Below are 27,626 nucleotides of genomic sequence, written 5' to 3' on the forward strand. Positions count from 1 at the left end.
AATAATTCCCTTTCAATCCTGAGGGACCCTGGGGGCCAACTAGCCTACCAGGTGCTTCCAGTAAGCTCCACTGCTCTGCTTTGCAGAGAGGTGGTGCAGGCCGTGCCATTTTTACACCTCTCTGCAATTGCGTTTACTGGACGTACCTAGTGGGCTATTTTGTCCCTAGGGATCCTCAGGATTGAAGGGGACTTAATCTCCCAATTTAAAACGGCCACAGGGCGTGTTTACACAGTGGGGAAGGGAGGGGACGGGGCCTGAGGTGACTAGTGCAAACACGCCTTATGGCGCATTTTAAGTTGGGGAAATAATTCCCCTTCAATCCTGAGGGCCCCTGGGGGCTAACTAGCCCACCAGGTGCTTCCAGTAAGCGCCACTGAGCTGCGTTGCATGGAGGTGGTCCAGGCCGTGCCACTTTTTACACCTCTCTGCAACGCAGCTCTGTGGCGCTTACTGGAGGTACCTAGTGGGCTAGTTGGACCCTAGGGACCCTCATGATTCAAATGAACTTAATCTACCAACTAAAAACGGCCACAGAGAGTGTTTACACAGTGGTGAAGGGAGGGGACGGGGCCTGAGTTAAGGTGTGTAAACACTCCCTGTGGCACGTTTTAAGTTGGGGAAATAATTCCCCTTCAATCCTGAGGGGCTCTGGGGGCCAACTAACCCACCAGGTGCTTCCAGTAAGCGCCACTGCGCTGCGTTGCAGAGAGGTGGTCTAAGCCATGCCCCTTTTTACATCTCTCTGCAACGCAGCTCTGTGGCGCTTACTGGAGGTACCTAGTGGTCTAGTTGGACCCTAGGGACCCTCAGGATTCAAGGGGACTTAATCTCCCAACTTAAAACGGCCACAGGGCGTGTTTATACAGTGGGGAAGGGAGGGGACGGGGCCTGAGGTGACGTGTGCAAACACGCCCTGTGGCGCGTTTAAAGAGGTAGTTTTAATCCCCTGCCCTATTATATACTAGGGGCTTACAGAGGAGGTCATGCTAATCACAGGGGGACCCCAACGCATAGTGTACCTAATGTATGTAGGTGTTTTCACTGTATTCTGAGTGTCTTTTAACATAGCACTGGCTCAAGGACTGGTTAGTCAGACTCAGTTACCACCAGTATCCGTCTGAAAAAGTTGACGGTACAGGATGATTTTGCAACAAGGCTTCTTTCTGCTCTTCTGTTTGTTCTTTCTGCACGTTATCCTTCTTCCTGCACTTTTCTTCGTCTTTTAGGACTTCTGCATTTCTTTTTTTTCTTTCTGTGCGTTTTTTCTTCTTTCTTCACATGTCCTATCTCTGTAGGCATAGTTAGAAATTAGCATTTAAAAAACCTTTGAAATTCACTGAAAAAACCATCGGTTTCAGGCACGTTATAGTTAGCAATTAGCATTTAAAAAACCTTAAAAATTCACTGAAAAAAACATAGGTTTCAGGGGCGTTATAGTTAGCTGGACTTTTCACTCGTACAAAACCATTGAAATTCCCCCGTTATAGTTAGTTCAGCTAACTATAACTCACGCGCCCGCAATGCACTGCTGATGACGTCACATATTACATCACTCATGACATGGTCAGTGACATCACTCATGACATCACTGATGACATCTCAAATGACATCACTGATGACATCATCCTTGTGATAGAGTGGCAGACCTCCTCTCCCCCTAATATAACCTTTGATACACACATTCAAAAATAGAAACTAAAATTTTCAAAACAATGGACATACCAATACCAGTTCCAACAACCTATTCAGTAATTCTAAGATCCACATACACATCCACTCATTCACCAACAGTTCTATACAGTCACTCATACATGTACTCACTCATCATATGTACTCATACACCTATACATCCTGTTACACAACGCCACTCATCCATAGGGTTACTCACACACATAGTCACTCATGCTGATAAAGAATAAAACATCCATTTACTTGCATATACAGTTATACACACACCACCACACTTACTTCTACAGAAACTTACACATACTTAGTCTTTTAAACAATCACTTATAGAAACACATACTTATTCATACATGAACTCTTCCAATCTCTCACTCTCACATATACTCACTTATATACAACAATAGTCACATATACTAGTTTAAAACATATGTAGTTACTCATAAAGACACTATCGAGACAGTCATTCTCTCACTAACACACCCATGCACACACTCATCCACCCATACAGTCCTGCACTCATGCTGTCTTCAACACATACAAACAGTGAGTCACTCATTCATGCACCTATGCACTACGTAATACCCCCCCACCGAACCATACAGACACTCATACTGATACTCAAAAAACCAACTAATAACCTACATAGACACTCATGTAGCTACTCACCAACCCATGCAGCCACTTATACACAAAGTGAGAGACTGATACAGATATTTACATATTTAAACATTACTCACTAAGCCATGTATTCACTAAGATACACTTAATCAGTCAGTTATACAATCAATTTTTCAAAAACAAATCATCCATTTAGACACTTATATACCCATTTATTCTTCCATCGACCTTGAGATATACATGTATAAAACATATGTAATTTTCAGAAAAACACACATTCACTGGATGATGTCATCACTGATGTCATTTGAGATGTCATCAGTGATGTCATGAGTGATGTCACTGACCATGTCATGAGTGATGTAATATGTGATGTCATCAGCAGTGCATTGCGGGCGCGCGAGTTATAGTTAGCTGAACTAACTATAACGGTGGAATTTCAATGGTTTTGTACGAGTGAAAAGTCCAGCTAACTATAACGCCCCTGAAACCTATGTTTTTTTCAGTGAATATATAGATAGATAGATAGATAGATAGATAGATAGATAGATAGATAGATAGATAGATAGATAGATAGATAGATAGATAGATAGATAGATAGATAGATAGATAGATAGATAGATAGATAGATAGATAGATAGATAGATAGATAGATAGATAGATAGATAGATAGATAGAGAGATATGACTGACAATAAAAGAAATTGAGCCAGCACACGGCGTCGTCATCCCTGTTTTTTTCAAGGCATTTGCAATATATATATCTATATATGAATATATATATATATATATACATAAATATAGTGACTTATAAGTGTCAGTTAAATGTAATAAATGTAGAATACTAGTTATATATCCTTCAAAGGGCCTGAATTAATATAATTGATTACATATGAAGTGAAGTGCTTATGGAACTAGTCGCCAGTAGATAGTTATAGTTAGGATAGTGTTTCCATAGGAAATCTGAAAATTCTATTTTGAATAACTTTGGCGCCGGTTGACGAATCCTCGCGAAATTTTCAAAACTAATGGGGCGCTCCACTCAGCTCCTACCCTGAAAGTCTCGGGGTGATTCGTCAAGCGGGGGCCGAGAAAAAAGGGGGGTCCCAAAACGCATTTTCCCCATGCATTTTCCCTTAGGACCTTTAGTCGAAGGTACAGCTCGAACAGCTGAACAGAATTACTTGAAATTTGGCAAAGGGGTAGTCCTCAGGTCAGGGAAGTGCCTTTTGCATATCTGGAGTCAATCTGTTCAGTATTTCCTGAGTAAATAGCATTTAAAAGCATATAAATATCTATAAGCGCGCACCGTGCGCGCACCGTGCGCGCACCCTAACGTGCACGAGCATAATTCTGATTGGTTGTTAGATGTCAGTCAACATTCGAATCGGTCGAAATCAGGAAGTGTCGGCCGCCATCTTGTCTGTCGCACTGAAAAAGAAAGGTGGAAAAAAGGTGGAAAACGTGAAAAAGGGGCAGGGAAGAGAGTTCCTGACCCCCTAGCCTTTGTCAGGGGGTCACAGAAGGCCCCCACGGGCGAAATAAACATTTTATTTTTTTCAGTGAATATATATATATATATATATATATTCACTGAAAAAACCATAGGTTTCACACAGGTTATAGTTAGCTGGACATTTCACTCGTAAAAAAACAATTAAATTCCCCCGTTATAGTTAGTTCAGCTAACTATAAATCGCGCGCCCGCAATCCACTGCTGATGACGTCACATATTACATCACTCATGACATGGTCAGTGACATCACTCATGACATCACTGATGACATCTCAAATGACATCACTGATGACATCACAAGCAGTCCTGACAGTTTGAGTGCACCACAACCAAACAAAAGGGGAAATACGCAGTCTGTAAGAATTGTCCTCTAGTGGAAGGTCTTCTGCTTCTTCTAGCTTTGCTCTTCATACACTGCAGCCAGGGCCGGCGCTTCCCCAAAAGGCAAACAGGAAAAAGAAACAAAGGACACTACTGTCACTGTCTGTCTGCTAAACTTATAACTTTACAGGGTGCTCCCCGTCACCAACATTCCTAGGTCACTGAGGTTAGTACAGAGTAGTAAGAGATCGGTTGTAGGGCAGGGAAAGTGAAGGGGTTGTGTTAGGTTTTCCATTCATTCAGGGGGCGAGAGCTCTACTTGTGCCACAGTCTCCAGAAACCCTTTCCCGCCAACCTCTTCCTCCACCCTCCCCCCCACGTCACTTGCCTGAAGCTACGGTCCCCCTGGACCCCCTGGGTATCTCGGTGTCCTGCTGCCTCAGGGGACTACCGGATACTGGCGTGGTGGTTGTTGGGGAATTTTCCCTCTGCGGCGGTGCGCTGCTCTCCTCTGTCCTCCCGCCGGTTTCCTAGGGTCCTCTGGCCTTCCCCGCAGTCTCCACCTCTTGGGTCTCCATGTTCCTCCGCTTCTGCCGGTCCTCCCGCGTTTCCTCGCAATCACTCCACACACCACAGCTGCCACAACCGTCGTCCTCTCTTCCTTCCCGCGACGAGCCTCGGTGGTGCTACTAGACTACTCACTTGGGTATCGGAGGGCGCCCAGTTGGGCGCCATCTTTGAATTCTCGCCTGCTTCCATCGCCGGCCAGCCCATATCACATTGCCTCTCTTCTTGGGATGGACGATCAGGCCATTCTGATGTAGGGAATCTGGATAGGTAGTCCACATTACCTTGTAATTTCCCGGGCATATGTAGAGTCTGAAAGGAGAAGGGCTGTAAGGCTAAGAACCATCGTAATATGTTAGCATTGGTATCCTTATTGTTGGCTAGCCAAGTCAATGGGGCATGATCCGTTACTAAAAAGAAAGTACGTCCTAACAAGTAGTATTGTAGGGATTCCATGGCCCACTTTATGGCGAGGCATTCTTTTTCCATGGTAGCATATCTAGTCTCCCTCGGGAATAGTTTTTGACCAAGGAACAACACGGGCTTAAGCAGGCCTTGAGAGTCTAGTTGTGATAGTACTGCTCCAAGCCCCCTATCCAAGGCGTCGGTTTGTAACACAAACGACTGCTTGTAGTCGGGACAATTCAGTATTGGAGCATTGCACAGCAAAGTCTTTAAGGTATCAAAGCTCTTTTCCTGTACCTGGCCCCACTCAATCTTGGCTCTAGAGGGTTTGTGTCTTAACAAGTCAGTAAGAGGGCTGGCGACGTCTGACAGTTGAGGGATAAATCTCCTATAGTACCCCACTAATTCTAAAAAAGCTCTTACTTCTTTTCTAGTGGTAGGTCTAGGAATGTTTTGAATCGCCTCTAACTTATTGATTTGTGGTTTAAGGGTACCCTCACTTATTGTATACCCTAAATAGTTTATTTGATGCATGCCCAATGTGGTCTTCTTTGGGTTCATGGTCAATCTGGCCTGAGTCAGCGTCTCAAACAGGCTCTTAAGGTGTTCCATGTGAGTCTCCCAGTCAGGGCTGTGTACTACAATATCATCCAAATATGCCACTGCATATATTTGGTGTGCCCGTAGTAGGATGTCCATAAGCCTTTGAAACATAGCTGGGGCTCTGTGGAGTCCAAAGGGCATTACTTTAAAGTGGTACAACCCTGATGGTGTTGAAAAGGCTGTCTTTTCCTGAGCTGAGGGGGTTAGAGGAATTTGCCAATACCCTTTTATTAAATCAATGGTGAACATGACTCTAGCGTCTCCCAACCTCTCTATCAGTTCTTCCACTCGGGGCATAGGATAATTATCAAATTTGGAGTGAGCGTTCACCTGTCTAAAGTCTATGCAAAAGCGAATGCTCCCATCCGGTTTGGGCACTAACACAATGGGAGAGCGCCAATTACTCTTGGAGGGTTCAATTATACCTGCCTGAAGCATCTTTTCTTTTCTTGTTCCACTGCCTCTCTTCTGGCCTCAGGAATTCGATAGGGTTTTACATTGACCACCTTTCCGGGTTGAGTTACAATATCATGGGCTACTAAAGAGGTTCGCCCAGGATTGCCTGAACTGAGGTTTGGGTACTGATCCAGCAATTGTTCTAACTGTTGTCTTTGTTCTAGAGATAGTTTAGATCCCATTAAAGGTTGTTCTCCTTTTTCACTATCCCCAAGCTCCTGGGGTAAGTCTAAGGTTTAATGAATGGTTACGTGATTAATCGCTTGGACCACATTCTGATCTTGGGGTTTAGCATTGGGTTCTTCCCACTTATTAGGCAGATTAATGTGATAGAGATAGCGTCTGTGAGTCGCAGAATAGCCGTATCCTGTACTTTCTGGTTGCTAGTTAAAAGAACTGCCTGATGGCAGCGTGGAAAGACTCCCTTTCTTTTTGAGCATTTTGGTTCTGTTGCTCCAACACCAATTGTAAATGTCTCTGTCCTTCTGCTAGTTGAGTTATCATGTCCTGCACTGTCACGGGTTGCGTCATCTTGTTTCAGATGATATATCCCACTTCTGACATCACTGTGATGGTTTTACCCTTCTCCCTCTTGGGTGAACCCGGAATTGCCAGTTTTTCACTTAGGAGTAACCACGTGGCTCATGAGAATATCGCAATGTATGAGTTTCATTTTTCTAACAAGGAGTCCTGACAGTTTGAGTGCACCACGACCAAACAAAAGGGGAAATACGCAGTCTGTAAGAAGTGTCCTCTAGTGGAGGGTCTTCTGCTTCTTCTAGCTTTACTCTTCATACACTGCAGCAAGGGCTGGCGCTTCCCCAAAAGGCAAACTGGAAAAAGAAACAAAGGACACTACTGTCACTGTCTGTCCGCTAAACTTATAACTTTACAGGGTGCTCCCCGTCACCAACATTCCTAGGTCACCGAGGTTAGTGCAGAGATTGGTTGTAGGGCAGGGAAAGTGAAGGGGTTGTGTAAGGTTTTCCATTCATTCAGGGGGCGAGTGCTCTACTTGTGCCACAGTCTCCAGAAACCCTTTCCCCCCAACCTCCTCCTCCACCCTTCCCTCCATGTCACTTGCCTGGACCATAGCGTTGGGTATCTCGGTGTCCTGTTGCCTCGGGGGACTACCGGATACTGGCGTGGTGGTTGTTGGTGAATTTTCCCTCTGCAGCGACGCGCTGCTCTCCTCTGTCCTCCCGCCGGTTTCCTCGGGTCCTCTGGCCTTCTCCGCAGTCTCCACCTCTTGGGTCTCCGTGTTCCTCCACTCCCGCCGGTCCTCCCGCGCTTCCTCACAATCACTCCACACACCACAGCTGCCGCAACCGTCATCCTCTCTTCCTTACCGCGACGAGCCTCGGTGGTACTAGACTGCTCACTTGGGTATCGAAGGGCGCCCAGTTGGGTGCCATCTTGGATTTCTCGGATGCTTCCGTCGTCGGCTAGCCCATATCACAATGGGCTTCTATTGGAATTCTCCAGGGCATATTATCAAGCCCATTATCTGCCGCTAAAGCGGCGATAATTGTAACGCCGTTTCTTGATAATATGCCCCCCAGTTCTACTTTACTCACTGGCCTTGCCCTCCACCACAAATATTTTTCAACAAATACATTTGTTTGGCAGTAAGGAAAGGAAGGTTAACTTACTCTACTGCAGGGTAACTTGGAGGGATTAATTCGGTTAGGTATACGTTTTGCTATAGAATAGTGGGGTGTCACTGATCATCATGTGGTAAGCTTTGGCTTAATCACTCACTGGAGTTGACAAAATGAATCACTTAGTGAGAAAAATGTGGCACATGCCAAGAATGGATTTTTCAATTTTTTGGGTAGGCTGGGGAAGAATTTAGGAAAGAGAAAAGGAGTGAAGTACTAGCAGGTGATTGAGGTGACTGAGTGGGCGGTGGGAGAGAAACCCACCTTGTTTTCAGTTTGCAATGCATTGAAAACTTTGTAAATGCCGCATTAACTGAGGCAGATGCAAAATGCACAGCCAACACTGCAGTGATTAATTAAACCATGCTGCAGTTAGGTCATGGGTGGCAAAATGCCATGGGCAGGGAGGCGATGAATGATGATGGGTGGGATATATATCTGCCCCGCATGGCAAATACAGTGAGTATACTGATACTTTTGGTCAATAAGCAAGCATTGTGACTTACCATGCCTGTCCCTGCCACAGCTGGTGCGCCTCCTCCATACCCCTATGCTGACTCGTTGGGCTCACCGGAGCTGCCACTGGCCCCACCACTGGTGGTCTGTGTGACTAAAAACAAATTACACATTCTAGATGCCAGAAACGCCTCCCCTTATTTTATTTTTTAACAAAATACAACCACAATACATCACTACAGTTTGGTTAGTAGTATTTTCGATCAAAAATATCACTGTGGGCATTTTGTTGGTTGACAAAGTTAGAAAAGCCAGGAAGTCAAGCCAACCAAAAACCTTTTGTAATGGAGAGACAGAGCTATGATGACTCTGAGTCATTGAGGTGCAGTGAAGGAGTGGAATAAATTGGTCAATGAAGGACATATTGTCTTGGTTGGCAATTGCAACAGGACCTTATACTACTTTCCTGCCATGCTACACTGTCATGGAAACTGCTGACATAAAATAAATGATAACACAACACAACACTGGGGAGGTCACCATACCCATGGCCACTCTCTCATTTTACTGTTTGAGCATGAGAAGCCTTCTCAACAAACATGCATAGAGAAACACAGCTGACTTGGGACTGCAATCTTCACAGAATACTACCTAAAATCTGTTCTCTTAGTCTTCCAGTGCCAGTCCACAAGATTTATAAGGGGAGAGAGAGAGAGCTTAATAACAAATCAGAAGAAATCTACAGACTAGTACAGACAGGATGAAGTCAGCTACTGGTATATAGAAAAGGGATAATGCAGGGAAAACAAGAATTTAACAAACATTAGATAGAAGTGGAGTTGAAAAAAAGGAGACAGTATAAAAAAATAAACAAGGCAAAATTATTCTAAATGGGGAGAGGTAAAAGTTATGGAAATATTAATAATAACAGGACTTACTGGGGCCACCAGATTCATCTGCCGAGGCGCTGCTGGTGGTGGTGGTACTTTCACCCGCCATGGCACTGGTGGTTGCAGCCCCTTCACCCTGACCTACCTTCAATGGTGCCCTTGTCTTGCTCTTTGGTGCTGAAATAAAAAATAGAGAAGATAAAAATAATAGAATAGTGGTACAGTTAATCTCCCAAAGGCAAATGCAGTAACATTGTACTTTTCTAAATCAGATCGCCTATAGTACTTGTATTGATTTGACCTATTCCTAATTTCTTACACTTAAGCCCTATTTCTAATTTCCTAAAATACATTTGGAAATACTAATGCATTGCAACTAATGATCTTTGCTCCTCACCCCCTTTGATGGGCCAACTCAGTCTCCCTTTCCAAATGCATGAACACATACTACATATCACTGGCAGATTGAGACTGTATGAGCTACATAACGAAAGGAAGAGAGAACTCTAACTCACTGATATTCCTACCACTATCTTAGTGACAGAACAGAGGAGTCTGCAAGACTTCTTAAATAATCAGCTCAAGTGAGCGCCTAATAGTACAATTAGGTGGTGCCAAGCACCTGGTTAGCTCAAGCTGGATCACATATTATTTGTAATGTTGCGTAAACTTAACATACCTCTGAGTGTGAGCAGCACGCTATTTAAAAAAAAATAGCATTTTTAGAAAACAAACAATAAATAAATACTCACCAAGCCCTGCAACCTTGACAGCCAGAAGGTCGACCAGGTCCTGTTTGCTGTTGATGATTTCCAACCAGTGGTGCGTCAGTTGTTGCACCGTGATCTGCATCCCAGTGTTCCAGCGCACACACTGGTGCACTCTCCCCCACAGCAACCGACACTCCGACAGGACGTACCTCCTCCTAGGCTTTCCAGCATGGTGCTGCCACCTGAGCCTCAGAAAAAATGGGATGAGGCTGCACCCCTTGGCGGAGTCGGCAACTGCAATGTGTGCCGCTTGTAGCAGCCACACTGGTGCTGCCATTTGCTTCCTGGTGCTCCTCAGACATGGTGCTGAGGTGGAAAAATAGCAAAGAAGGAAAAGAAGCAGAAATAAAGAACTAAAGGAATTAGAAAACAAAAAAAGTACAAAAAGTCACAGAAAAGTAAAAAAAAGACAAAAGCTTAAAATACACAAACACAAAGGCACACACAGATTAAAAAAATGGTGAATGAGGGGTGGATGAATGGGATCGGGAGAGGATTGAAAAGGATCCAAAAATCAGGCACAGCACCATGCAGAGAACAGAAAGTGACCATTGGGACCACATGGTGCAGTTTGCGTGGATTTTTAAGTGCAGATCACACTACTTGCACAAATGGGCATACAAGCACTTCTGCCTGCTCGCGGAGTTCCGTGGAACAAAACTCTGCAATTTTTTGGTACTTATATGGATGTGTACTAGGTTGGGTCCATGTGTTGTGTGAATGCTATGTAAGTGTCTGGGCCATCTACATATGGGTGTGAATGTGGGATTGGCACTACAAGGTCCTGGGTGAGGAACATGATTATATCTTACACTCCAAGTTTCAGATGAACAGGGGTTCTAGCCGAAGACCCTAACAGACCCAAACAGGTAACACCCTCTCTGTGCCTGTCCTTTCCTGGAGACTTCTGGGTGAAACTGTGGAGTATCCCAAAATTGTAGACACTTTGAAATGTACCTAAATCAGAATGCCTATTTTGGCTGCATCGTAGATATGATAAACCTCAATTTCATGAGGTAATGTGTCCCTGTGTTATGGCACCACCCAATGCATAAAAATCAGAAATAAAATGAATTAAAAAAATAATAGGGTACACTCAGTAACAAAGTTCTAGAACAATCCAATAGGTAAATGCTTTTATTACAAAATTCAAGAGTAAACGGTACAGAGTCAATGTCATGAAGGCTGTCAATGAACAGGTCAATACAAACATTATACTCAGACTTTAGTGAGCAGCAAAATCAGAAGAGTAACGGACAACATCCCTAGTAGAAAAGGAAAGTCTTCTGGCTTAGCCCCAAAATCGCATTTGAAGTTAACAGAACTATAGAATCTCTGTGTTGTAAACAAATGCATTATTTATCAGCAAATCAGAGCACAGTAGTATTAAACGTCATATTGACTTAACACCTAAACACTATCCCACTACATGAATAATTTTTCTGCCGTCTCTATGCTAATGTCATCCAGAGATACTAGAACAAATTAGATACATGACAACAGAATGTTATGTGAATGAATAGGGCACAGTGGTAAGGCCTTAAAGAAATAGTTGCCGTGTTATGAATGAGCCGAGGAAGTTCATCGAAGTCAGCAGGAATAACAAGGAACAATAATTAGAATAAACAAATAACAATAATAATCTGTTTGACTTCATGCTGCAGAAACAACAACAGCGTGATGTGAAGGGGTAGAGACATGAGTGGCAAGGGTGACTTCCATCTTGGACAAGATGGCATTTATACGGAAACTGTGGCCTAGTAAACAAACAACAGAGAAATGCACTTTTACACATCATAGATAATTTGTTTAAAAAACAACAGTAGTATTTCAGTGTATACATGTGTATTCAAGAGTGAAAATACATTCTGCACATTGTTAATGATTAAGGCTCCCTGTTTTCTGTTTTTACTGATTTTTACATATAAATACAGACAGAAAACGTTCATTTTCCTGTCTGTATTTATTTTTAAATGTGGATAAAAATGGTAATTTGGTTGCTTTTTGAGAAATTCTAAATACTGCCTGCCATGACTGCTGGGCCAATAGGGGTTAAAAAAGAAAGACATTATTACTAAAGAGGCTTTAACAGCAATAGATATGCACAAGGTTGATACTGAAATTTGCATATTTTCATACCAGTGCACTGATTTATCATCAGAGGGTGTTCACAGCATTGAAACCTGGCAGACATTCAAGCTTGAGTGCGTAATTTCTGCTTAATTTTTCCACAAAACCCAAAATAAATATGGATAAATACAGAAAAAAAGAGCAAAAAAAATGGATAAATACAGACAGAAATGGCAGAATTATAAATACCATAAAACCAGGAGCCCTATTAATGATGCACAAAAATATAAACGCATAAAAATCTCTAACAGTGGGACACCCTGGACAGCTAATTGAAGTTGGGAGAAGGTAGGAAATAATGTCACTTCCTATGTAGATGGATGATGGCAAATCCAGTGATGTCTCTTCTTGTGCAGATGAATGATGGGAAATGCAGTAGTGGCATGTTATGTGCAGATAGATGATGGGAAATTTGTTAATCTTGTGTGGCTTCTTCTTTTAAAGATGGTTTTGGTGGGAAACTAGTGATGTCCCTTCTGTTCAGATGGAAATGATGTCCTTTTTCTTGGCTTATCCTTTTAAAGACAGTCTTGGCTGAGAACCAGTGATATATTACTCCCTGTGAAGATGGGAAATATGATTTCACTTCTTGTGCAGATGTAGGATGGGATATCATTTCCTGTGCTGTGCAAGAAAGTGCTCTTGTTTGAATTCTTCTTTTGAAGACAATTTTGGTGAGATACCGGTGATTTCACTTCCTGTTCATAGGGATGATAGGAAATCCAGTGATATCACTTCCTGCAGGTGGAGGGTGGAAAATGCAGTGGTGTCACTTCCTGTGTAGATGGATGATGGGACATAAGGTTGTCTTGCTTGGCTTCTTCTTTTAAAGAAGGTTTTGGTGGGAAACCAGTGATGTCACTTTCAGTACAGATGGTTGTTGGGAAATCCAGCAATGTCACTTTCTGTGCAGATAGATAATGAGAGATGCAGTTTTGTCACTTCCTGTGCAGATTGATGATGGCAAATGAAGTCCTTTTTCTTGGCTTCTTCTTTGAAAGATAGTTTGGATGGAAAACCATTGTTGTAATTTCATGTACAGATGGGTAATAGGAAATACAGTGATGTCACTTCCTGTGTAGATGGATGATGATGGGAAATGCAGTTGTGCCACTTTCTGTGCAGATGGATGATGGGAAAATCTTGCCCATGCCTACACGAATACCTGCCGAACAAAGCCGGTGGAGCAGTATGGAATGGGAGACTGTGTCAAAAGCAGCTGTCAGATCCAACAATACCAGTGCTGCAGCAATATACAGATGTCATCCCTGACTGCAGGAAGGGCTCTCTCAGTGCCTTGGAGAGAGCAATATTCTGCTTGAATCAAATCCAGAATATTATTGTGTTTTATAAAGAGCAAACACTGGTTGTTAACTTCCCTTTTTCAAAGATCTTGGAAGAGAAGGGAAGAAGAGAGATGGGTTGGTAGTTGCTGAAAGTCATAGGACTCAGTTGAAGGATTCTTAAGGAGGGGGGCTACCATGCCTTATTTCAAGAGACAAGGCACTGAGGCTTGAACTGTGTGTTGCATAGAGATTGAAGCACCAGTGCCAGGACATTCATAGCAGCGCAAAAATATGGGTGGAGCAAGACTTGCTGGAGGAGCCCATCTTGATAGTACAGTCTTTGGCCCCAATAGCTTCAGGATCAGTAGGTGCAAACGGCAAGAGCACAGTTAGCACAAGGGAGCCACAGATCCCTCATGGCCTCTAATGTCGAAGTGTCAATATTCAGGGTCCGATGTATATTAAGTATCTTATCCTCGAAAAATGCTGCTAGAGAGCCATAAAATTACAAGATGAGATAGACAAAGAGACCACCAAGAGTGAAAGATTTCACAGTATAATTTGGTTTGAGTTTTCAGCAGATAGTGGAAGCGTAATAACCAGATCTCTTGTTCTTGAGAAGTCTTTTATATGATCTAAGCTACTCAGAATATTTAGTCTTTGCTGGAAGACTGCAATTCTGTCTCCACTAGATTCTGGTTACATATACCATACAATCGCAGACTCATACACACATCCTGCCCATCAGTACATTATAGACAGTACTTACCTCATGCGCCCAACAGATTTCCAGTTTTTTGTATTCTAGCCCCATTGTTTATCCGACAGCATTATCAATGAAAACGCACCTGCAAATGGTCCTACAAAGACAGCACAATCTAGGCAGAGCCCTTATACTCTTGAGCACACAATGCAGGTTAAATGTAATTTCGCTGGCAAAAACTATGCCAAACCATCAGGTTTGCCACAATGAGGTTAAATAAATCAGATAAACACTGATAAATCCAGCATAAACACACCACCCATTTATATGTACAGTCTAGCATCATAATTACTGGGGGTGGGTATAACTAGAGTAATTCTCTCTACTGTAATTACTTGTGATTACCACAAAATTACTCATAACTATGCATAGCTATGTGAGAAGTGTGATCCAACATTTCGCACCCAAGGGTGTATTTTGCACTACAAATATAGCACTAAATCCTGCAGGACACGAACAGCAGTAGCCATCAGCCATTCGCTCTCTCTTAGTTCGTGGTTTCTGTGCTCCTGCTGTAGACATTTTGCCCCAAATTACTCAATTGCCTAAGCTGGCATAGTTGCATAAATGTGGTAATTTTGCATCCCAAGGGTAATGCATAATTACTGAAATTACTACGATTACTCTTGCATAATTAAAATTTCGCTCAGGCATATTAATTACCTTCTGGGATTGTTACACATAGAGAACACCTTACACTATATAACAAATCTGACAGCCCTTTTGTCTCACCCACCCATAAACACAAATCTCGACAAAAATCTAATTTAAAGCAAATCATTTCTAAACTGTACATTAAACACACGCCATACTAGTCTCACACAATTAAACATCAACAAACACTAAACACAATTTGTGGTCTTAAAGTTCTGTAGGAAAAGATGCCCAATTAAAGAATGTGCTACAGTGGTGTGGAAATGTTCATTGGTATTATACCAAGGCGTATAAAATAAATGATAACCACATTCGGTAATGCACAATGCTCTCCCTAGGATTTCCCAGCTTGACAATTCCCTGCTTTCACCGCAATGTGGAATAACAGACCATGACAGAAACAAGTGGTGAAATTGAAAAAAGCACAGAGGAGGAGGCATGTAGTAATATTGAATACATCTTCAATGCAGTTTCTACAGACTTTTTTAGTATTGCAGGAAATCAGTGCAGGTCGAAGTGCCAGCTATGTAGGAAGCAGAATGTCACAGCATTCCACAACATCAGAACAAATACAAGCCTATGAATGTGGACCGTTCACAAAACTCTAAACTCCAGACATTCTATAAAGATAAAGGGATAACTTACCAAACAAGCCATATACTACACATCCTCCTCCTTGAGAGAAAAAATAAATGAAACATTTTTTTTTAAAACTTCATATCAAATAAATTCATTGTACCTTTCCGGTTTTTTGACAATTCTTCCAAAGGAAGTTTACACTTCAGAGAAAGGTCTACAAACATTTAACATTTCATTAATACAAGTTTCAATATTGTCATCATCAATGTCGCTGCTAACATTAGGTAGAACAACATTACCTGGGGCAGAACTGAAATCTTTACCGCTCTGACTTGTGTCTTCATAACACCAGAAATTGTGTCCGGGAGATGATTTGGCATATCCACGAGATTGGCGAGTATTGGCAGGTAAATCATCAGTCTCAGCAGAACGAGCAAATGCTAAACGACTCATGGGCCATGTTTCACCATTATCCAAAGTTACGGTGTTATGATGGATCTTCGAAATCTTTTTAGGCTCACTAAATTTGCTATGTCCTTTGGGAACTTTCTTAGCACTTTTGACACAAACCCACTGACCAACATGCATGTTTGCAGGTTTAGTTCCATGTTTAGCATCGTAATAGACTTTGTTTCTAGTTTGGGAATTAGCTAAATTAATTCTGACCTCATTTAAATTACAAAAGACATTTTTTTACGTTTCATCCAACTAGGATTAGTCGTGGAAATAGGAATTCTACACCTCATAAGAGAAAAAGGGCTTTTACCGAACGAAACATGAGGGGTTACTCTGTAAGCCCATAACATCTTCTCTTTAATTCACCTTCCCAAGAAAGTCTTGACTTGCTACACAACTGTAAGGTACCTTTGATAACTCTGTTTAGTCTCTCAACAGTACCATTGCTGGAGGGATAATAAAGGGGGGTGAATTTTTGTTTAATGCCAGCAGAGGTAAGGAAATTCAACATCTCTTTAGATTTAAACTGCACCCCTTTGTCAGTCAAATAGAAGCAGGAAACTTTCTTGCAGGAAAATAGAGTCCAAAAAATCAATAACAGTTTTTGTGTCAACTTTCTCTACAACTCTTAATTCAAACCACCTGGAAAACAAATCAACAAGAACAATGATGTACTTGATTTTCCCATCCCTCCAATTGATTGGACCCATAATGTCCAAGGCTACTTCTTCCCAGGGCAAATTAGGGGAACAAATTTCACCCAAAGGTGGATTAAAAGTTTTTTTTGATTTGTCAGCAACTTCACAATTTATGCAAGACCTTACAATCTTCTCAACAGTATTGTCAACGCCAGGCCACCAATAATGGTCTCTAACCCTGGATTTGGTATGAGAAATGTCGGAATGACCCTCATGGGATAAATGTATGATTTGCTCCCTTAACGACTCAGGGGAATTAACTTTGTCACCCCTAAACGATCAAATAAGGTGAGTTCATCTCCTATTTCCCAAAAACCTCTCAGATCATCCTGAAGGTTTTTTTTACTAGAGATGTTCCAACCATTAATAACTTCAGACTTAACATCAGTTAAAATTGTGTCTTCATTATCAGCCCTTAATCACTCTTCCTGAGAAATGCTGTTCTGGAAATTACTGTTTGAGAGGACGTTGGCAACAGAAAACTCATTCCACAAGTTACAATCAATCTCTGTAAGAGGTAATGATAGTCTACTAAGACAATCAGCAATTACATTCTTAGCTCCAGAAACATATTGTATTTCAAATGAAAAATCTTGTAAACGCATAAAAAGTCTGGCAATTCTAGCGGTGGCTCTGTTGAGTCCATCAGTAGTAAGTAATTAAGTGAGGGGTTTGTGATCACTTCTAACAATAAACCTTTTCCCCCACAAAAAAATTCTAAAATGTTCTAAAGCCCAAACAACAGCCAAAGTCTCTCTTTCCATGACTGAATACTTCTCCTCTGTAGGAGTGAGAGACCAGAAAGCAAAAGCAATTACAACCTCTTGTTTCATATCAGTTAATTGGGTTAACACTGCACCAAGGCCTTTTGAACTTGCATCGGTGGTAACTAAAGTATGAGCACATGGATCAAATCCTTGTAAGTTGGGTGCACTACAGATAGCTTTCTTAATAAGAGAAAACGCTTGCTGACATTCCTCAGACCATGAGAAAACAACCTTGTTCCTAAGAAAGTTTCTCATAGGATGGGTTTTTTCAGAGAAGTTGTTTACGAATTTAGAATAAAATTCTGCCAAACTCAAGAATGATCTCAGTGCATCTTTGGATTTAGGTGCAGGAGCATCGTTGATGGCTCTAATCAGTTTTGTCTTAGGTCTAATACTGTGTGCACTGATTTTGTGGCCTAAATAAATTACATTGTTTTCTGAAAATGTGCATTTAGAAATTTCAGCAGTAAGGCCTTTGCTATTTAGAACACTTAACACTTTCCTCAATCTAGAATCATGTTGATGGGAATCACGGCCCATAACGAGAATATCACCTTGGAAAAATGTAATCCCTGGCATATCACCAAATAACTGCGCCATTAACCTTTGGAACATAGCAGCCGCAGAGGCTAACCCAAAAGGCATGAGGCGAAAACGAAAACATCCAAATGAAATGCAAAATGCTGTTAAATCTCAGCTAGAATGATGCAAGTAAATCTGATGATATGCCAAAGATAAATCAATTGTAGAAAAACATTTGGCACCAAGAGTAAAAGATAACATTTTATCTATCCTTGGCAAAGGAAATTGATTGACAATTATATTTTCATTGAGAATCCTCAGATCGACACAAAGACGGATTTTTCCATTGGCACGTCTAGCGATGGCCAATGGACAAATCCGTTTCTGAAGTCTCTACGGGTTCGATGATGCCACATTCTTGTGGTTTAACCAATTCTTTTTTAACTTCTTCTTTAACAATCATGGGAACTTTTCTTACTTTATGTATTCTAGGTACAGCATTACTTTTCACCCTAACGCCATGTGCAAATCCTTTGAGTTTGCCAATTTTTCCTGAGAAAACATTAGGGAATTCTTTGAGAACCCAATTCTTGGTGCTTTCGCCTTCACAAGCAACAAGAACTTGGTCTGGGCTGTTAGGATCAAGAATGATATGTAAAGCTATTTGATCCTTCCAACCCAAAACAGATGGACTCTCAGATGCTACATAAAGTTTGCAAATAGCAGTACGATTTTTAAAATCAAAGACTAGAGAACGGTAACCCAACATATCAATTTTGTCACTGGCGAAGCTTTCAGGAAGAACATCTGTAGGCTCTAAATGTGAACCTAATCCACCAACCAATTTCGTATCCCACACATTGTTTGCAATAATAGTAAAAGGGGAACTGGAATCTGCCGCAACCTGCAAAGGAATACCCCCAACTTTTACTATGCACTTTTACTATCCTGTCAGTACTATTAATATTGAGAACAATATTACACTTCTTGTTTTCCATAACATTTTGTTCGGGATCATGAGATTCAGAATCATAGTCTGAAGAGTTAGAATCAGTTTCTGTGAAACAAGTAACTTTTGGTGTCTGTCTAGGTTTTCTTCTGCAAACCTTGGCAAAATGCCCTAAAATCCCACACTCTAAACACATTGTGGATCTTGCTGGACAACGATAACAAGCAAAAGTTGAAGAATCGTATTGATTTACTTTTGGTTTATACGTGTTCCAAGGAGTGAATGTTTTATTCTGAAAATTCTTAGTTCTCCCGCCACTAAACTCTTTTCCTTTCATGGAGTCTGAAATGTTTTTGACAGTAGGAGAATCATTTTGTTCAGATAATGCCTTGGAACTCTTGTCAGAAAGTTCAGCTTTTTTGACTAAGGCAATGACGTCTTTTCAACTGGAGTCACCTTCTATCCACATCCTATCTTGGATGCCTTTATTGTTAGTGCATACGACTACTTGATCGCAAATCAGTTCGTTGTGTAAAACACCAAACTTGCAAGATGCAGCTAATGTTTACATATTCCTCCACGGATTCATGTTGTTGTTGTTTTCTTTTAAAGAAAGCACGTCTGGTTACGCCTATGCATACAGTAGGAGAATAATGTTCAGAAAGATCTAAAACAGCTGTTTTAAAAATGTCACTGTCCCCAGGTCTATCAGGTTTCTGCATTTGATTATAAACTCTCAAACCTTCTGGACCTAGGCAATGTAAAAGAATTATTTTTTTTCTTTAAGGAGACAGAATTCCAGAATTGTCTTCCAAAGTAGTTATGTATTTTAAAAAGTACTCCTTCCACTCTACCCACTTAATAATGGGATCACCAGGTGCATTCAGAAATTCTTTTGGATTGCTTAAATTTATATTAATATTGGTGTTGGAACAACTAGAAGTGGCTGCTCTGTCACTGGCATCTATAAGTAAAAATAATTAAATGATGGAAAATGAAATAACTTACTTGAACAAGGAAATTAAAAGTAGCAGTGCTTGAGAGAAATGCGGTCGGTAGATTGGTAAAACTTTACAATCCAGGAGGTTGCAAACGGAAACTGGACACTTTACAAATTGGATCGAGAGAAAAAGTAAAAATTGAGGCAAGATGGCGGCACGTACGCCACATAGAGGTTACGATGCGTGACCTTTAGACGTTACGTTCCATCCCAAAATGCAATGTGGAGAAGCTTATGTGTAGAAGCTCTGAGGAGGTTGCAACCAGGCAACGCGGAGGTCGTTGATGCCGGTAAGAATGCTTCTGCTTGAAAATTGACCGTTAGTCAGGAGCACGAGCACTGGCACTGACTCAAACTGACTTGCAAGAATAAAACTCACCGGTGGGGTGAATTTCGTTGCTAGAACGATTGTTTTCCATAGGACTGGACTGGCTCTTTTACAAAAAATAATCTTAAGGCTGAAAAATAAGCAAAAATTGTAGCCAGCTTGAAGAATCCTTGGTGGGAGAATCTCGAAGAAGAATCCCAATCGTCGCCAAATGGATGTAGTAATATTGAATAAATCTGCAATGCAGTTTCTAAGTAAACAGACTTTATTAGTATTGCAGGAAATCAGTGCAGGTCGAAGTGCCAGCTAGGAAGAGGAAAGCAGAATGTGACAGCATTCCAGAACATCAGAACAAGTACAAGCCTAGGAATGTGGACCGTTCACAAAACTCTAAACTCGATACATTCTATACAGATAAAGGGATAACTTACAAAACAAGCCATATACTACAGGGCACTCCTGGGACAAAAGAAAAAAACAATGTAAATCCAGGACATAAGGAATACCGCCTATACAAAAAAAGAGGGAAAAAAAGAAATTGGGTAAAAACTCGGGACTGCCCATAAATGATGATCATAACTGCATTTCCAGCTCAGACAATCAGCCAGCCCTTAAATCGACCCTTTCCCAAATAAAAATAGTTCTGATGTAGAGAAGCATATACAAAGAAATACACTGGGAGAAAATCCCAGATGCATTCTGTGTGTTGGCCACTTTCCTGTGCTGAAAAGTCCTAGAACAAGCATTATGTTATTGTCTGGCGAGCGATGTCCAGTGGCCCATTGTTATCCTACTGGGTCAATGTTGGGCGAAAATATTATACTATGGCATTCAATATTAGGCAATGGCACAGCTTATCCTATTCAAATCAGTGTTAGTCACTGGCACAATATTGTCCTATTTCTAGTCAAGGGCATTATGTTATCCTATTTAGGTCAATGTTAGTCAAGAGCACCAGTTATCCTATGGGACCAATGTTAGTCAAGGGTGTAATGTTATTGTATGATAGTCAATGTCGGTCAAAGTACATTGATATCCTGTGCGGTTGATGTTAAGCAAGTGCAGTGTTATGCTATTGCTGTCAATATTTGTTAATCAACAAGTTATCACATGTGCGTCAGTTTCAGTCAGGAACACAATGTTAAACTGGGGCAACGTTATCCAAATGTGTACAGTATTAATTAGGAGTACAGTTTTGTCCTACGGTTGTCAGTGTGAGTCAACCATACAATGATATCTTGTGGAAATTCATGTTAGTAATGAGAACAGTGTTATTCTATGGCAATCATTGTTGGCCAAGGGCTGGATGGTATCCCATGGCAACCAGTGGTAGTCAATTGCAGAATGATATTCTTTGGGGTCATTATTATTTGAAAGCACAAAGTTATTGAATAGGAATCAATGTTAGTGGAAAGTAAAATTATAGCCTAGGACAGTTAATGTTAGTCAAGGCACATTGTTGTCTTGTGTAGGAGCCAATGTTATTCAAAGGTAATGTTATTCAGTAGGGATCAATAAGGGTATAATGTTACCTTGTGGTGGGCAATGGCAAAATATTATATTAGGGCAGTTAGTCAATTCAGAACATTGTCCTGTGGGGTCATTGTTAGTTAAAGGCACAATCTTGTCCTAGGGCGATCAATGTTAGTCAATGACACAATTTTATCCTAATGATTCAATGCTTCTTGGAAAATCGGTATTACACGAATGGGTGGAAATGTGAGTCTAAAGTATATTATTATTCTACATCAGCAAATGCACAATGTTTTTTTTAAACTTTATTTTCAATTTGCTTAGTACTCAGGCAATATGGGATAACGTACTTCACAGGAGAGTTGCAGCGAACATGCAATCAATCATTACAGCTCATTAGTAAGCATGACAATAAATCAGACAGTGAGTGGCATATCGAGGCGAATGCATGTTCATCTACTGCTATGATTCGCAGTTCCCCCACCCCCAACGCATGGGTTTCCCCGGCACCATCCTGCAATTATTGAACCGCAGAGTTGCCAACAGTCGTCTCAGTCTCATCCAACCTCCACTCCCTTCACTCGTCAGGCTCAGAACTGCCCCCCAGCCCCCCCCCCAACCAATGACCAAGGAAAGACAGCTCATCGGTTCTATTAAGTTACACTACCCGTTTCCCCATTCACATCATTGTCGTGCCCTGCATGGGTCCAGTATGCTTGATATGGGCCCCATATATCCTCGGTGGCATAAAGGCGTGATACGCGTCTGTTAGAGTGTTGCATTACGCCATGTCAGTGTGCCATTCTTGCAGCGTGGGGAGGGGACCACTCATACATCGCATCGCTATCCGCCACACCAGTGAAAGGTCCAAAGCTACCAGTCTTCTCCAGTTCACCTTTGGAACGTCCTTGTCAAAACCCAGGAGGGCCAGTAAAGGTGTGCAGGGCACCGTCCCGCTGGTGATCTCGCGCAGTTCTGTATGATTGCCAGCCAGAAGCGCTGCACACCTGGGAATAACCATGCCCTATGTGCACAGCCAGCATCTCCTATGCAAGAGCGTGGGCAAAGGGAATGTTCTTGCAGTCGATACCGACACAGCCTGGCCAGTGTTTAATACACCCGGCGCGCTTTCTTTCTGACCGGCCGCCGGGTTTCTTGCGAGAAAGCATACAATGTAAGTGAGCATCTAACACGGCAACGCCGCCTGCCCTAAGTACGTCAAGGCTCGTGCCTCTAATGGTCCGCTAAGAAGCCGTGATCCAACAGTGCCCGCATCATATGGGATGCCCGATAGTAAATAAATTGTGCAAGCACGGTCTGCTCCGTGCACTGCTAACTAACCTGAAGCCAGGTACGGAGTCCCACTGTCAAACAACTCGCCCATGCATTGTATCCCGAGCTCTTGGAGCGCTATGGTGCCGCCCTGTCCTGCCCCGAGGGAAACCATGCACACCAGTGGAAGGAAGTTGTGGGTAGTAGAGTAAGGAACCTACTTGCTGAGACGTCATTCTCTTCCATAGGTATTGTGTGGTACCTATAAGGTCTATTATGGGGGACCGCCGCAGAGGCCTACTGAATAAGAATAGAGGGAGTGTCTAGGGCATTGTGGCATCCCGCTCCAGCCATAGATGTGGCAAGCGCTCCGGGCCATGGACCCAAAAATGAGCGAACATTCTCTGTGCGGCTCTGTAAAAAGCCTATAGGTTGGGGGCATTTATTCCCCCCATTGAGTATGGGGGTGTGAGTGTGTCCCAGGGCACACGTGGTTGCTTGCCAATGCCAGCCCGTGCCAGGCGCACCAACAGGTTGCCAAGAGTCCGAAACACCATGCTAGGTAGCACATTGGAATGTCTGCAAACATGAACAAAAATCTTGATTGTTCTTGTTACTGTTATTCAGTAGCACAACCTATGTGGGTTAATGTTAGTTAAGGGCATCATGTTATTCTATGGGGTCAATGTTAGTTGAACATAGATTGTTATCCTGTAGAAGTCATTGTTAGCCAATGCACAATGTTATCCAATGAGGGGCAGAGTTATATTTTCGGGGGAAGTGTTGATTAAGAAAGAGCACACGTTATTCTATGACAGTCAATGTCAATCTATGGCACTAAGTTTTCCTCTACGGTCATTATTAATTTTATGGCAAGACCGGAGGCTCCTATTATGCCTACTTTTCTTGCTTTATTACAATAGCAGCAAGATAAAACTACCACTCCCAGAAGGCTTGGTGAAAGAACTACCAGCCAATGGGAAACCAAGAAACAAATATTGTCCAATCACAACCAATGTAGTAGTATAAGGTCTATCGTGACTGCGAACAGCCCTCTTTTCTTGCTGCTCGCAGTCAAGATAAGTACATTTCTATCACTTATATTGTTTTATGAGTAATGTTGGTTGAGTTATACGCTTACTATAACATTATTTGACTTTACAGCGAAGCTTCGTTGCTTCTGTCTACCTCGCGCTCCTACGCGCGTACATGACTTTCCCTTTCTGTTCCCCCCCCCTGCTTTGCACGCTTCGTGTGTTCCGCGCGCGCCTCTCTCACCGGTCGCTGGCTTCTTCAAACCGGTGGCGCAGCGCTTCAAAGTCTCCCTAGAGGGAGGGGTTTCCTCCTTTTCACACGCCCATTCTCATATCTGAGCTGTTAACCCTTTCTCCTCTGGTTTGTGGCAGTTTTCCCAGTTTCCTTTCACCATGCAGGTTTCAGACGAGCATAATGATAATGAAGGGGAGGAATTTAAAGAGGATTTAAGTTCCTTTATTAATTCCTCAGTAGAAACTGCTGTTGAGGCTTCTATGAAGCGATTTTCAAAGACTATGGAGAATTCTCTCTTAAGTATAATGACCAAATCAATGGCCCAATCTGCGGGGGATAGCAGAAAACTTACAGTGGTACACTCCAAAGTTTCTTCTTTGGCGTCAAAAGTGGTTGGTGAGTCTTCCTCACATATGACAGAGGACGTGGTTCCTCCCAGGCCTCCTACTAAGGAGGGGTTAAAATGTTCAACTGGTAAACGTAAGGTCAAGTCCAATAACCCGGAGGTACCACAGAAATTGGTCATTTCTTCAATTTATGACACCGATGACGATATGGGTGACGCCACTGACCTTGATGATATCTTTGATATTGTAAACCCATCGTCTCCTCCTAAGAAATTGAAATTAGATGCTTTTGCATCGGAGCCGGTGCTGGATCCCGAGGGTACCCCTCTCTTTGATCCTGCTTCTATCAGACACCCTAATTCTACAGAATGGTTCCCCATTGACCACGTGGGAGAGTATATTACCACAAGACTTCGTCTTCCTTTGGACAAAACTGTCAGGGCTAAACTAAAGTCTGAGTGCCCGAAGCCCTCCCTACCTTCCCATATCACTTCTACCCCTGCTATTGATCAACCTCTCCTCACTTTCTTTTCCAAATTTGGCAAGGATCCGCGTAAAGGAGTAGACAGGGCATGGTCTTCCTGCCAAGACAAGTTACTTGATTTAGTGGGTCCTCTTGCCCGCATTTTCGATCTGGCAGAGACAGCTCGCCTTGATGGCACGGATCTTAATCCAGAAGACATATCATTGTGGGTCCAGCGAGCCTTTTGTCTCTTAGGCAACACCAATGCAGCCTTGACTCACGAGCGCCGCAAGGGCCTCTTAATAAAATTAGATCCCAAGCTTGCCAATCTTGCCCCTCTTGATCCTGGCGTCAAGGCTGATGGTCTTCTCTTTGGGGATTCGTTGGTGAGAGATTTAAGTAAGTTCGTCACCACCTTTGCCTCCTTGGATAAAGCGCAGCAATCCATCAAAAAGGTCTTCCCTTCTCGGGTTTTTGGCAGGGCCGGAAGAGGCAGGAGCCGCTCTACCGGCCGTGGTTTCCAGTCCCAAGGCTCCCGTGGTTCCTTCAACTCCAACCAGCAGGATTTCAAGCCCCAATTTTACCCCCAAAGAGGTCGGGGTTACAGAGGCAGGGGCCAACGTGGTTTCCGCCACAACAACTCTCAACAAGGTGAGTGCAGTTATTCCTGTAGGGGGTCGTTTGTCTCTTTTCCTTCACAGATGGCAGACCCTTACTTCAGATCCTTGGGTTCTCAACACCGTCCAAGGTTATCGTATTGAGTTTTACGCTCCACCTTTTCAAGAAATTCTTCCTCCGCCTCTGGTGTTCTCCACAGAAATGTCCCTTCTGGTGACCTCAGAAATACAGGCCCTTCTATCCAAAAGAGCTATTCTCGTTTCTCCCTTCGACCCCTCAGGTTTCCTCAGCACCCTTTTTCTTGTTCAAAAGAAGAACAAAAAGATGAGACCGGTGATCAATCTCAGATTTTTCAATCAGTTCGTGGTTTATCGCCACTTCAAAATGGAAACAATTCTACATTTACGAGACACTCTGCGTCAAAACGATTGGATGATTCGCATTGATCTCCAAGACGCTTATCTTTCTATCCCTATTCACGAATCGCACACAAAATTCCTCCAATTTCAATGGCAAAACGTCACTTATCGTTTTCGATCTCTGCCTTTTGGTCTTTCTTCAGCACCCTGGTGCTTCACAAAAGTAATGCGACCCGTCGTAGCTTACCTACGATCTCTGGGGATCAGACTCATCATTTATCTCGACGATATCCTCCTCATGAACCTAGACAAACTGGCATTATTGAACGATCTCAACACTACTCGCTCTCTGCTACTCGAATTGGGTTTTCTCCTCAATTTAGAGAAGTCCTCTCTCATTCCGACTCAGAGCATGGAGTTTTTGGGGTTCCGCATAGATTCCCCTTTGGCTTCCCTGTTTCTTCCTCAGTCCAAGATCTCCACTATTCAAATGGAGAATCCCAAGTTCTGCGCCGTCCCTTCTTTTCTCTCAGAACCCTTGCAAGGATAGTCGGCCTTCTCTCGGCTTCTATTCAGGCTATCTTCCCAGGCCCCCTCCATTATCAGGCTCTTCAGCGCCTAAAGATCAGACATCTTCGGCAAGGTCTCGCGTATTCCGATCAAATAGAATTAGATCTCGAATCTCGCCTAGAGCTCCATTGGTGGATGAACCATTTGGAAGCTTGGAACGGTCGAACCATTTTCGCTTCCGCCCAGATCTTGTATTAGAATCCGATGCAAGCCTGACGGGTTGGGGCGCCCGTTGTGGACCAATATCGACTGGCGGTACATGGTCAAAAGAGGAGTCCAAATTGCACATCAACTGTTTAGAGATGCTGGCAGGCTCCTTTGCAATCCAGAGTCTGGCAAAAGACAGAGTAAGTTGTACCATCCTCCTTCGCATGGACAATGTTTCTGCGGTTCGTTATATAAACCATCTCGGTGGCACAAAATCAAAGGCTCTAGCGGAACTGGCGAAAAGTCTTTGGGAATTTTGCCTTTCCAACAAACTCCGCTCTCTGCGGAATACCTCCCAGGGGATCTCAACGCTGTTGCCGATTGGCATTCTCGCTACCTCCGGGATTCCAGCGATTGGAAGCTTCTTCCCTCCGTGTTTCTCTCCCTCTCTCGGTTGTGGGGTCCTTTCTCAATAGATCTCTTTGCATCCCGGCTCAATTCACAGTTACCTCACTTCTTCAGCTGGCATCCGGATCCTTTGGCTCTGGCGACCGATGCCTTCCTCCAAGATTGGTCCCTTCACCTCAATTATGCCTTTCCTCCTTTCCTGTTGATCAACAGAGTCCTGTCGCAGGTGCGTCGCCAAATGACGTCTCTGGTAATAGTGACTCCCTTCTGGCAGTCCCAGATTTGGTTCCCATCTCTCCTGGAGTTGGCGGTGGACTTTCCCATCCTTCTTTCTCCTTTCCCCAACCTTCTCTCGGATCCTCAGGGCAATCCCCATCCTTTAATTGTCGACCAATCACTGGTGCTGTCCGCCTGGAAAATTTCCAGCCTTCCTCTTCTGATCTCGTCATTTCACAGGAAGCTTCAGTCTTCATTAGTCGGGCATGGGCCCCAGGCACCTCCAAGGCTTACAAGTCCGCCTGGTCTCTTTGGTCAAGCTGGTGTCTGCAGAAATCTGTCGATCCCGTTTCAGCCTCTCTAAATTTCGTGGTTAATTTCCTAGCCTCTGAGGCTAGCTC

General features: G+C 42.8%; 1 protein-coding gene across 1 annotated transcript; it reads left to right on the forward strand.

Moving 5' to 3' along the window:
- The first annotated feature begins 24,255 nt into the window (after positions 1-24,255).
- LOC146861126 (uncharacterized) lies at positions 24,256-26,434 on the forward strand. Its single transcript, XM_085646211.1, has 2 exons — positions 24,256-25,558; positions 26,088-26,434. Exons 1-2 carry the CDS (start codon positions 24,256-24,258, stop codon positions 26,432-26,434), a joined length of 1,650 nt encoding a protein of 549 aa, XP_085502337.1.
- Positions 26,435-27,626: the final 1,192 nt, after the last annotated feature.

This window comes from Triturus cristatus, chromosome 3_1, assembly GCF_964204655.1.
Source record: "Triturus cristatus chromosome 3_1, aTriCri1.1, whole genome shotgun sequence".
NCBI lineage: Eukaryota > Metazoa > Chordata > Amphibia > Caudata > Salamandridae > Triturus > Triturus cristatus.

What these genes read in the sequence shown, in the direction of transcription:
- LOC146861126 (XM_085646211.1), top strand. Translation starts at nt 24,256, where the DNA reads ATGCAGGTTTCAGACGAGCATAATGATAATGAAGGGGAGGAATTTAAA. An exon ending in CCACAACAACTCTCAACAAG is followed by an intron (nt 25,559 to 26,087) that starts GTGAGTGCAGTT and finishes GTCTTTCTTCAG; the next exon opens with CACCCTGGTGCTTCACAAAA.